The sequence below is a fragment of the Atractosteus spatula genome, chromosome 17, assembly GCF_055471065.1.
Source record: "Atractosteus spatula isolate fAtrSpa1 chromosome 17, fAtrSpa1.hap1, whole genome shotgun sequence".
Lineage (NCBI taxonomy): Eukaryota > Metazoa > Chordata > Actinopteri > Semionotiformes > Lepisosteidae > Atractosteus > Atractosteus spatula.
Window position 1 is genome coordinate 7677009 of NC_142722.1, and position 13502 is coordinate 7690510.

The following is a 13502-nucleotide window of genomic DNA, read 5'->3' on the forward strand; positions in this document are numbered from 1 at the left end:
CACAAGCTTAAGCATCTACCTTCATGATGCAGTGAAAACATTCTAAAAAAGGCATGTATTTCCCTACTCAACACAGAGAAAAAATTGAATTTCGGGACAGGAAAACTTGGAGAGATTAAGACATCATGCAAATTTATAGCATGCGAACAATGTAGAAAGTAAAAATATAAAAGATAACCAAAACAAATTGTAAGTCCAAATAAACCTTGAACAGAAAGAAAAGAAGGGAACAACCAAAGATTAACGTTCAAAGGAAAGAAAAAGAGTTGTGTGAATAGAACTACGTACTACTTAATTTTGAGAAAGAGAGAAAAGAAAGAAAAGCAAAGCCCCAGTAAAGCGTGGTTTTTAAAAGGACATTGAACAAACATCACAAAATGGGTATTATGTACAAATAAAAAGAATTGCAAACAAATAAATATTCCATCAGTCTAACTAAAAGCCCTCAGAAGGGTACAGCTTTTTGTGCTTTTTTTTTCCCCTGTCAGAAGAAATTTCTCTCCAGCGACCTAAGATAAATCCCTAAATCTGCGGATAGCATCGACTTACCAATCAAGATTTCCTCCTTAAGTAGGTAAGGTGTAAGAAAAAGGGAAGAGCGTGCAACGTGAGTGCATCATCAGAGTCGTAAATGACAAGAAAAAGACAATAACTCTCTCTTCAAAGCCCCTGGGTCACTTCTCTTTTAGCACTCTGCTGTTTCCTTAGGTCTGCATTTGTGTGAGCGTGTGTGGGTGTCTTTTGGTGTTTTGCGTGACTTTTTGTGGTAGGGGGAGGGGGTTGAACAGTCTGGCACTTCCAAAACTTTGTGATGGTGAAGGCTTGCCTTTTCCCTCTGGTTTACATATTCTGCTTGGTGTTTAGTGTCTGTTTGGTGTCCTGGGCTTCAAGGTTTTGGCATCATCTAGACAAGGAGCTGTTATTGGTGTCTTATCTTCAGGAATGACTTTATTTGTTCCATTCTGACAGGTCAGGACAAGGTGACTTGAATAGGGTTTTGTATCTGAGGCGGAAAGTTCAGTGTAAATCTACAGTACGTGTTCTCTAAAACCAATGGGTTCATTTTGCTGGTTAGGAACAGGATCGTACCACCGATACCTGGCCATTTTGTTGCAGCAAGAGTTTGTGCAGCTACAAGCAATTAAAAGAGCAACTAGCACAGTACTGCTATGGATTTATCAAGGTCCTGAATATGAACTTTCTTTCTCCTTAGACCTGAAACTAACACCCTCAATTGTATAGAAGACCATTCAAATCTGAAGAAAGAAACAGGCTACTTGGTTAAATTCTTGCCAAGAAACCTTTTGACCCCATTTCCCTTACTTATCCTTGAATCTAGGCATGCATTCTTCCAGGACAGGCTAAGGAAAAGATGATGTCTGTTTCTTCAATTGGTATTTTTAAGCCATTTCATTAGATTATTATTTTTCAAAGGAATTTTAGTTTAAATCAGATTTGGAGAATGAAAAATGTCAGATTAATTAACAGGAACACTTCTAATTTTCTGGTTTATCTGACTGAAAAATACTCAATTATGCCAGTGAGTATCTTTTCCTTAGTCATTTTTTAACGTTTTGCTTTCCTTGCAGTCTGCACTAACAGACCAATTAGACACCCTTGTTCTCAGATAATTAAAATGCACTTAGTTACGGTATATTTGGTATCCTAGTGGCACATAGACACAGACCACCTTAGTCCTTCTAGGGCAGTCACAACCAAAACAGCATTCTGTAACAGTCCATTTAAAAAATAAACACTTGGAAAAAATAACCCAATTAAACTAAATCTGCAGAAATGTTTCACAGCTACTGTAAGTGGGCATATTTCCACTGATGTACAAACATCTAAATTTCTAATCATACTTGCATTAAACCTGCACTTTTTATTTAATTTAGAACAATACCCACCTTTCCCTTATTCATTTGGAATGCTTTTTTAGAAAAGGAAATATAAAAAAATACCGAATTTGGATTGAACAAAAATAAAAGAAAAATGAAAACATGAACATTTAATTACTGCTACATAACAACTTAAGATTTGCTTGAAGACTTTTTAACAAACTCACATTTCTTTGAAACTTGATAATATGGGAAATAACAAGAACTGAAATCACCGATGATTTCAGTACAAATCAAGTTCTGTTGAAATAAATCTAAACATATCTTTATGGTCTGGACATCTTGAACATTCTCTACAGGGTAAGGTCAGCCATCTGAAACATATTGTAACGGCAATTGATAGACTCCTTTTGAAAAAAGTGAGGGCACCAATGTATTTCCTATCAATTATATTTATGAACAACCAATTCTAACTACTGCCTTGCATGCTGTTAATGCAGGAACGTAGGCTACATGATACAGAGAAATGTTCATGTTTTTGTTCTAGGTTATAATATCATTACATACTGGCCTGTAACTCTTTCTGTCTAAATTCAATTCACTTTGAAATATAATTTTATTCATTATAAGGGCAAGTCTGGTGTAGTGCACTGACATTAAGGGCAAACTGATTATCATATACCCTGAACCGTACATTGCTGTAAAAACTAAATTTGAAATATTGAATGCTCAGATGTATAACTAATAAGACTAAAATGAGGAACACTGTGTTTTTGATTAAAATCAAGCATCTGAAGGAAAGATTAGCATAATTCAATGATTGTTGGTAAGGAATTAAAAGTCTTTCATGCTTCACCGAGCTTATACTGAGCAATGGTTCACTGGACAGTGTCATTTCTTAATGCAGTAAAAGCCACCAAAAATAACAAAGATATTGCATCACTATTTATATTTCCATAAGTTTTTACATATTGCTTAATAACTAATTGCATATGTTTTTGAACCATTCAGCAAGTTTATTTTTTTTTACTGATATGTTCACATTATTCTATTAACAGTAGCAGTGCCTTGTGTTATTACAAGCTGGTGACAATTTTACTTTATTCAGCAGAATGTTTGGGACAAAAAGTGAGCATTACTTAAAGAGTGAACACAAATTACTATACTCAATAAAAGGTAAAATAACTAATTTGGTTCATCTAAAAATTAATCATATGCTGTGTATACTGTACTGTGTATTTTCAATGTATTTCTCCCCATAAGAAATAAAGACAATCTGTTTATTTGTTTATTTAAAATATTGAAGTTAAATAGACAAAGTAAATATTTTTTGTTAATTCCTTAATTTATGTCTGTTCAGAACAAGAAAGATAACTTATTATTTCTTTACCAATGCTGTCTTATTAAACTAGTGTTTGCAGCATGATTGCTAAAAGTTGCATTCTCTTGGAACACACACATTGACTTTATTTAAATTTTGTAGATCATATTAAAATCTTCTATTGAGTACCAAGGCTACTAAAACAATGACTAGTCCTAGTATGAGCCAGCTCACCCTGTCACCCTGATTTAAGCTTCAATATAAAATTAGGAGCGATGTCATTAACCCCTGCTTTTTAGGCATATATAGTTTATTGACAAACAAGTATTTACTCAGTTTACCCAATGGAAACAGGTAATATACAACAGAAAGGAGTAGAACAGAGGATCTTAGTTGAAAAAATAATGTAAAGGGATCAAGAAATGTGAATTAGGCTATGTAAAACTGATTAAACACCATCAAAACAGCAAGTAAATCTCCATTCAAAACCAGCGATGAAAACGTACAGTACCTTACTGTGCCCTTCCTTCCATGTTATTTCTTTCTACAGCGAATGGCAATATGTATTTTTGTGCTTTGTGTTACTGTATATCACATCATAAAAAGTATCTATTATTTGCATGATATTTCTGAATTTTAGATTCAGATTTCTGAAGCTGGTTTTAATTCTTTAGAATTACAACGGACATAATGTAGGCATTATAAGAATATGACAAGGTTTTATTTTCACCCAAAAATCACATTTAGTTCACATTGCATATACTGTAGACTAACTATTCTACTGAGCTTTGGATACGTGCATTAAAAAAGTGATTATGAGACCTTTAGAAATAATTGTTTTTCAAGTCTGGTTTGGCATTTTAGATTTTTTTTGTTCCTTACACACGTATATACTCAATTCCCTTTGCAGTCTAAATGTCTCTTAGGCAGCACTGGTGTTCAACAAGAATGCATTTTGCATTCACATTATTTAAGCTTTTTGGTTCAGAAGGAAGCCATAACAATTTAAAAATGTCTGATCACATTTTCCTTTCGGAAATTGACTGCAGAAGACAAAGAACTGTAGAACTTGTAATTTTTTGTGCCAATAGTTGACCATTAGTTCTTCTGATAATGCAATGAGGCAGTACAATGTAATATTGGGATAAACCAGTTTTGTTTAACTTGGCCTTAATAGATTCAATAAAAATGTATTATCATATTAGTGACCTATTAATAATTTAAGGGACACTTACGATGGCATCCGAAGAGATGGAGCAGTAGTTCAAAGGAGTTTTACAATCTGATTTCGCTGCCTTAATCCACTCCGACCTGCTCTGGTCTGCAGGTGTTTGTGTAGTTTGTGTAGTTTCTCTGGAGACGTGGGACCTGTCTGAAGTCCTGGATGCTGACCGCTCAGCAGATCTGTATCTATATCTACAGGAAACAACGACAACAACAACAACAAAAAAAACAACACTTTCTGTCAAAAAGATTGATTTTGTTTTTCAGTTCAGGAGATACAGTACAGATGACAGTGGCAACCTAACCATGTGGGTGAGTAGTGTGGACAAGAATATGTTTGATGAGGAAAGGAGGTTGCTGTACTGATGGCTGAGGAGAGATGATAAAAAATATACACGTGTCCTTTGAAATGCGCCCTCTCAGGCCAGCTACTCCTTTTTGACAGCAAATGCCTACAGCAGAGCTAGGGCATCAGAGGAATAGATTCAGCTCTCATCAATTCAAGCTCAGTTGCCTTGTAGGGCACTAAGATCCCATGTATAAGCTGAAGACTCCCTGGCTTACTTAATTTCACCAGCTAACCAAAATTCTAGCTATATGGCTCAGCTCTGAACAGGTCAATTTCATGGCTGTGATATTTTTGGACCCTGATCCCATTGCTGCAAAGCAATTACTGAGACATTAGAATAGTTTTTGCTTTCTAAAAAGAAAATATCTAAGCCATAGTTTGGGCCTGACTAATTATAACAATAGTAGATTCATAATGTTTTAACTTGCTTGGGATTTTAAAGATATAACTCAATATTTGTAAAATAATTTATGTCATGCATATCACGCATTGAGGATATACTGAAAATATTTCAATTTGAACTGCTCGTTCATCTTCCTCTGCAAGCTCCTCTCTTACAGTCCTTAATGTCCTCAGCCTTGGTAAAATTTTACTGCCTGTGGCAGGAACTTTGCTTCTGGACATTCTTATCTCAGTGCCTTGGTCACATTTCCATGTAAAATTAGCACTTGAATTCTCTAATTTTCAGGCTTCTAAAATCCACACCATACTGAAAATTAACTGCCTTAAAGGATTTGAAAAACCTTTATTTTATTTGTATTCTGCACCACAATTTTGTATGATCAACCAATGAAACAAGTTCCCAAGTGTTTTCAGACCTGGCTAAGCCTTTGATATTCTGAAAGAAGCCTCACAAATTTTGTCTCTTCCTATGTTTGCGACAAATGCTAAAATCATGACTGACTCCCCTATGGGAACTGTCACTCATGCTGATTTCCAGTAAATAGAATAAGAGAGTGCTACAGGGAAGAAGATTGGTCAGAACCAGCTGCTGTAGCCTTTTTTCCTAACAGCAAAGTAAAATAGATTTTGGAACAAAAAGAGCAAAGCTTTTTCACGTGCAAACTAAGGCTCGAGAAAAAAACATCAGATGTTTTCAGTGTGTGCTGCAGGCTACCAGACTGCCATAACTGTCACAAAGACTCAGCAGCCGTAACATCATGTACAAAAAGCACAATAACAATTATAAGACAAATGAGTAAAATATTTAATACACTTTGTCGGAAGATCCTGGCTTGTCTTACATTCCTCATATTTATGTTTTAACATAATGTGCATATTGGCATAGTAGCAAATTAAAAATTGTTCTAAAATCAACAATTTCCTGTCATATGTAACGTGTCCAAAAGCAAATAGATTCCTATTTTCTCTCAACAACAGGCCCTGTCAATGCAGTCCATTACTATCAGTGCAGAGTTTACAGTACATTTATATGCCAGCTGTCCCATGGAAAGTCCAAATAACAGAAAGATCATGAGGAATTTAAAAGCTATCGTCTGCAGCTTCAGCTCATTCAAATCTCTTATGAAAAACACCAATTTTTTTGTGGCAGTAAGGAGCAAGCTGCCCAGCCATGTTGTTGAAGCTGAGCCCTGGCTTCTTTCAAACAAGGACTGGATGAGATCAATTATCTCCTGAAAAAAACAAACAAGCGAGTTACAGTAGATGGTGTGAATAGTGTCCAGTCATTTGTTAGCATTTTTATGTTTTTTCTTACTCATTTGGCTAAAGGGCACACAGTTCTCCACATGAGGCAAGTAAATAGCCTTGCATTTGTCAACACAGTTTCGTGATTAATAAATTCTTAGATTTTTCTAGCTCTTTAATTGGTGAATGCCTTTCTGTGACACAGACTTATTCCAGAGCTGAGTGTGAATTAGAAATGATTCCTGCAATAATAAAAAAAACAGATTTGACGCAGTACATGCCTTTTGTTCTTCATTCACTTTAATTTCTTCCTCAACTAATCTGAGACTTCACATTTGGAACCTCAAGCAGGAACCTTTGGTGCAGCAGATTAAAAGTTATGGACGGTGTAGTACTTGTTCACATTTCACTATGTGACCTTTCCCATATCAGTCATCAGTAGAGCAGAAACAAGCTGTCTAAAGATAAAAGAGGCAGGGTTCCTTCTTCTCCTACCTGCTATCATTACTGGAGGAACGCCAAGCAGAGCTCTCCGACTCTGACCTCCGACGATGATGCCTCCGGTGTGTATGACTCCGAGACCTGGCCATGACGTAAGACACGAGAAAGAATGATGATCTGACCCGAGACCAGAGCAGGACAGGTGGCAGCAGTGAGGACATTGACTTCCAAGTCATTTCTGCACAGCTATTATGAGTAATTCAATATTGCTTCCATTGAATGTGGATATTAGCTTGAGCTCTAAAAGAATCATTGTATTTAAAAGCATCTGTGCTGTTTTTCCAAAGGTAAGCCATAACATGTTACACTGTGGCCTTTTCTTATATTTTCACATCCTTTCTGCAGAGTGAACAGTTTCTTGAAACATTGTTTACTTGAGAAAAAAGGAAATGAAATCAGATGAAGGTTGTGAGTTTTCTATACAAACAAGTAACATTAGAAACTATTAAAACTGTCTTCAGGCTTGGCTTACCTACACAATTTCCCTGTAAGGTTAGAAGCACTGCACAGTTCACCTCATGAGGATTATGAATGTTGCAGTCTTACAGTGTGAAATTGGTTTCTTTCTCAGAGTGTTCCTACAGTATATTTACCTTTTGGCTTTCTGCCATGGAGCACTGACTGTCCCTGTACTGCACAGTGTCTATCTAAGGAATGCTATCCATGTCATTAAGCCTGCCTACTGTTCACAGTTGAATCCAATATACAGTAGGTAACTTTGTCTTGCTAGACAGGGAATACTTCCCCAGCCCAGATCACCAACAGCATGTTCTGCAGCTCCTGATAGTTTGTAATGGAAATGAGGTCAATCACTCCCTTTCAGATTAGCTATACCCTTTTTTTCTATGCAGGAAGATCTTGGATCTTAATTTAAAACATTGGTAAGGCTTTTCCAACTGAGTGAAAACAAACTGAAGTCGAAATCTATACAATGGGTTAGGGTTTATATGAAAAGCTTTTAAAATACAAATACCCCTGCAAGAGGGAAACCAGCTATAGTGAGGTTTGCTTACAGATTTCCTTCACTTTTAACCATAATTAGTATCTAAATCAGAATGATAAATTTTCCAATTTCATTTCCTCTGAAACAAATAACCAAACGTACAGTATATCAAGTCACACCTTATGCTGTTTTATACTCCGTCATAGATCTTGGCCTATTACAAAGACGGATAGACAGGTTGTGTATTTTAAGGCAATCTGAGAAGCTAGGCTTGAGGACGTGAAGTTACTTGTGCGTTTGTGTAGAAAGGCAATGACAACAACAAAAAAAAAGATTAATTTAATTAAGAACAAGTTCTTTAAGCAAGAGCACACACAATTTTCTGCCTCATGTCTGCAAACAGAAAATTGCCTTTAAGGTCATCCTTCTCTTGCTTTACTTAGCTCATGTCACCTGGTGGAAAGTGTGTTTCAGCTGGAGGTTGAGACGTGAGGAGTGCTCACATACAGCAGCATTACCACCGTCTAGCTCGATCTCATTAAGTCAAAGAAGCTAAGTAAGGCTGGTTCTGGTCAGTCCTGGGATGGGAGACTTCTAAGAGAATCATTGTTGCTGCTGTAAGAAATGGTGCTGATCTAGCCTTCTTCCCTCTGGGCAAGAATTTGCAATCCAATGCCCCACAATGTTGACAGTGGATACTGTGCTAAAGATGGTGCTGTTCTCTAGACGTTCCTGGATTAAACTGAGATCCAGACTACTGGGGCATTAAAGATTCCATGGCACTTTTCATATGAGTTGGGGTGTTAACCCTGGGATCCTCGCTAACGCCCACTCTTAGCAATGCAGCATATCTCAGCAATGCGTTGCCATGCCTTTCTTAGCAGTATGGAGTAGTGGTTAAAACTCTGGTTTTCAGACTGGAGAGCCAGGGATTCAAATCTCAAGTGGGAAGCTGCTGTTGTAGGATGCCTCACTGACATTGCTCCATAGAATGAGACATAAAACTGAGGTCCTGACTCTCTGTGGTCATTAAAAACCCCTGGCCAAATTTCCCATTGGCCCTTACCAATCATGGCCTCCTAATAATCCCCGTCTATGAACTGGCTTCATCACTCTGCTCTCCTCCCCACTGATAGCTGATGTGTGGGGAGCGTTCTGGCGCACTATGGCTGCCATCCCATCATCCAGGTGGGGCTGCACACTGGTGGTGGTGGAGGGGAGTCCCCATTACCTGTAAAGCGTTCTGAGTGGAGTGTCCAGAAAAGCGCTATATAAGTAAGCAATTATTAATTATTATTATTATTATTATTATTATTATAATTGATTAACCAGGTACAATACAAATAAATACAGGAATAGATTCCTCTGTGGGCTTGTGCAATCTGACCTCCTTAAAAGTTCCTCCTCAATTCAATTGGTGAAACAATTTCTCACTGCTCCACCTGATCTGCTGTGTGCTGGTGCATAATTTGTACTGCATATCACCCACCTTATTATTATTCCTTAGGGAAAACAGCAGCAGAATAAGGCAAACCAGTGATGGAAACACTTGTTTTAGACCAAATAAAGAAGAATATATATTATGTATGATTATTAACCATGTATTTGTTTTGTCTCCAAAGTAAGTCTTCATTTAAATTAGTTTAAATGAAGTAACAAATTATAGTCTCAAAGCCATTTTTCTTTAATTGCACTGGAGGCAGTGTAATAGAGGGACCCATGTGTAATTGCTTACATGTAATCCTATTATGAGATGATTTTTCACAGCTTCTCATGAACCCAATTATCTTAGCAGGAACAGGCCGTGCATGCTCTGAATTATGGGATATTTGAAAGTAAATACATATGGGTGACAAATAATTATGAGAATCTGTAAATTGGACAAAAAATCTGTCTTTTTTCACCATTACTACAGCTGTTCATGGCATTGCAACAATTCTGATTTACACTGTCATTATATGTTAAATGAAACACAGTATGGGTTAATGAGTATTGCTATAGAAAGCCAGGCAGTTCTATAATGGAGTAGTTTATAATGAGGAGAGCAGTTATGTATTCCCAGACTACACAATTAAGCTCACGTCTTGTGAAAGGCAATAATATGGTCCTGTCGTGTTTTAGGTACCATGACCCAGGAGTTTAGCATCATTGACTGATGGAGTGTAAATGTGATTGAATGTCTCATTAGAGACTGTGTATCTGGATACATCAGTGCAGACTGAAACAAGTGTCATACACGGCAATCATTGAGAAGTCTTGTCAGGAATGAGAACAAGATGTACATGGGAAAAATATACTTTTACTGTTGGGAGTCTATATTTATGCTCCACAAACCTACACAACAATTTAACAGAATTTCAAATCATAATCTACTAAAATGTTTTTCACTGGTAATTTACACTGATACATTTGGAGTTTGTGTCTCCACTGTTCTTAACTGACAGCAAGAAAATAGTACTGTACTTACAGTTACTGAATAGCTAAGTGTGTATATTACTGTGTAATATGTATATGTATATTGATATTTACTGCAAAAAACTAGATACTTGTCTCTGTTGGCTTCTGCAAAATGTTAAGCCTAGGCATAAATAAATATTGCATACATTTTAAAGTGACCCAATGCTTATTTGTAGCATCTTTAAAAAGTCATCCACAATATAATTTTTGCATTTTAGATTTGTTTTTGTTTAACTTTCTCAATGATGTTTTTTTCTCTTCATTCTGTGCAAGTCTTCCCTTTAGTATAATACAACAATCACAATAGCCTACCTTTTCTTATGCTTTCTCTCATCTTTTCTTTTACTTTTGGGGCTTGAAGAACTGAGCAAAAAAAGAAAAAGAAATTGAGACTTTTGAATATAGAGTGGTTTGGATTCATTTATGCTTTAAAAGCATAAAATATAACACTTACTTGTGCCTTCTCTTTTTTGATGAAGACCTGCAGAATGAAAAACACAATCTCCTATTAAATACATAAATCATACTATATAAGTACACAGACATATGCACTGTGTTCACTTTTTAATAAGACGTTTTTGAAAATATACTATACTAATATATTTCAGATTTAAAAAATCTAAAAAGTAACATTAATTTAAATGCTCATATTTGTGGAAGCTTTTACATTTAAATTAGGGTTGAAAGACATAAAAAATGTAGAATACAGTGTTTTATGTCAAGTGGTACTATAGAAATGCATGGTTCAGCTATTAAGATATGATCCCTAATTGAAAACAGACAAACACTGGGTTTAAGAAATCACCTGTTCCTTTTTCTTTTCTTTGAGCTCTTCTTTTTCTTCTTCCTCACAGGTGACAGACTGTAGGATGGAGACCTAACAGGAAGAATGTTTTCATAGTAAGTGCTTTCCTTTTTTCACAGATTCATAGATTGTATGAAGTGAATTGATCCATCCCACAAAAATGTAATCCAGAACCCATTACGGATCATTTATATTTAATGTGGCTTGGAAGTCAATTTTCACTTGACAAAACAATTGTAATAGACCTAATAAATGTTTCAGTAACTGACCTCTTTCTTTTCTTTCGTTCTGATTTCTTCTTTTTCTTTTTCCCTTTGGGTGCAGGCCGAGGAGACAGATCGTCAGCAACAGGCAGGCTGAAAGAAAGCAGACTGAGTTTTGTATATCTGATGTTGTTTTTGCAATAGTTATGAATCTATGAACTGACACCCTAAGATATGATATATCTATAATATCAGAATATGGTGGTTCCCTGATAAAAACTGTGTTATTCTTCCAGGTTTAATAAGGTTAAAAAACTATATAAAAGGCAAAACTGTAAATAACTTAGCAATATAACATCAACAACCTTTTAATACATTGCGGCTCACTGACACATTTTGAATTTATCAACATTTGAATGTTTTCTCAAAATTGTTTGGAAACAGAATTTGCTTTCAGAGACAGCAGTTATGCCTCAGTTTCCAAAAAGTTTTATTTTGCTTAATGTAAATACCATTGAAACGCGTCACAGACAAAATGATTGGCTCAAGAATGAGTAAACGTATAAGCAGATATACTGTCTGCTTGACATACAGCCCCTTTATTTCACAGTTAGTTTTTTTTTCAATTACCCCATGGAATGCAAGTCGTTTCCTCTTCCTTGCGGTGGTGATGCTGAACCCTAAGGCAATGGAATCTGAACAGAAACTCCTCACATTTTGTTTTGTCATTGGGTTTGACCTGGACTCCTTGGAGGTAGTGGCTGAGAGGAGAATGAGGTCCAAACTAGAGGCCATCATGGACAACTTCTCCCATCCCCTCTTTGACAGGCTGGCAGGAATGAAGAGCACGTTCAGCAATAGACTGATTCATCCACGGTGCGACAGGGAGCGCTACAGGAGGTCATTCTTGCCGTCTGCCATAAGACTGTACAACGCATCCACCTTGCGTCTTGGCAGAGGCAACATCGACAGTGACCTGTTTCTGGACTAAACGCATCTACACATCTACTGCTACATCTGTTCTCTTTCTTTTTCTTTTTCTTTTTCCCGTTTACAACCACTTTTTGTGCAATATATGCCAGGGACCTGTGCAATACATTTATATTTATATCTATAGTTACATCTATATTTATATTCATATGTGTGATATGAGTGTGATACGATTTTCTGTGTACTGTTCTGTTCTAGTTTGTTCTTGTGCGTCCGGACTGTGAGTAACTCTTGTATTGTATTGTATGTATTGTACTATTATTATATAATTCGTTACACTGTGGCTGTGTTGTGTGTGTTAAGCTGCTGTTGCACTGCAATTTCCCTCACGGGATCAATAAAGTATCTATCTATCTATCTATCTATCTATCTATCTATCTATCTATCTATCTATCTATCTATCTATCTATCTTTGCTTTGCTGAAGAGCAGGTTGTGTGTTCTTGCTGCTGATATGCTAATTCTGTTCTGTGTATTTAAATTTGTCAATATTGAAATGAGTCTCTTGTCAAATCCCATCTGTTCCACTGGATCTGCAATCTCTAAAGGTCCACTTCATTTGCACTCCCTGAATGCCCGGTGAGGATGAAGCCCTTTGAAGCAGTTCAGCCTTATTAAATTGGCCTTTCAGGTAGCGAAGATATGCAAGAAGGGGCCTTTAACCACAATTCATTTGGACAGCATCACTCAGGCAATAATGAGGTAGAAAATGAGTGTTATCATGAAAATTGAAGAGGGTGTTTTGAAAAGATTAAATTAGATGGTCTGAATTAGGTAGGAGTCACTGAACATTTATGGAGGCACTGTGCAGTACATATATCTCTAAATGTGAAGACATCAGGAGGGGGAATTTGATTGAAGAACCAATATTAAAAACAACCACAGGGACCTCCTTATGTATAAGAATGAGTGAGAGATTTACACTGCAAAAATACACGTAGAATTTGGGCTCTATAAACTCTATATGGAAAGTATGGTAAGCACCAAATATGTAATAAGAAGGTGTTTCAGAAAGCTCTCTTTTACTTCCGTAATCGAATTGTGGTCCTTAGCATTCATTTTGCTCTATTTTTAAGCAACATAAGAATGGACATGAAAGATAAACGTTTTATTCTCTGAATGATCATCAATTTCAAGGACAACAAAAAATTCCTGTTATGTAGGTTATCTGATGTTTATTAAACAAAAAGAAAAAAAGAGATAATAGGATTACACGGAGATTATT

The 13502-nt window shown here is 36.3% G+C and overlaps 1 protein-coding gene across 1 annotated transcript in view; it reads right to left on the reverse strand.

Annotated features, from left to right (window-relative positions):
• srrm4 (serine/arginine repetitive matrix 4) overlaps window positions 1-13502 on the reverse strand; it is a 65230-nt gene that overhangs the window by 7436 nt on the left and 44292 nt on the right. Inside the window, exons 3-8 of the mRNA XM_088935998.1 lie at window positions 11355-11441; window positions 11086-11157; window positions 10735-10761; window positions 10593-10643; window positions 6875-6961; window positions 4395-4575 (exon numbers count right to left, since the gene is read on the reverse strand). Of these exons, the coding sequence (XP_088792124.1) occupies window positions 4395-4575; window positions 6875-6961; window positions 10593-10643; window positions 10735-10761; window positions 11086-11157; window positions 11355-11441 (505 nt within the window). The remainder of the gene's footprint in view (window positions 1-4394; window positions 4576-6874; window positions 6962-10592; window positions 10644-10734; window positions 10762-11085; window positions 11158-11354; window positions 11442-13502) is intronic.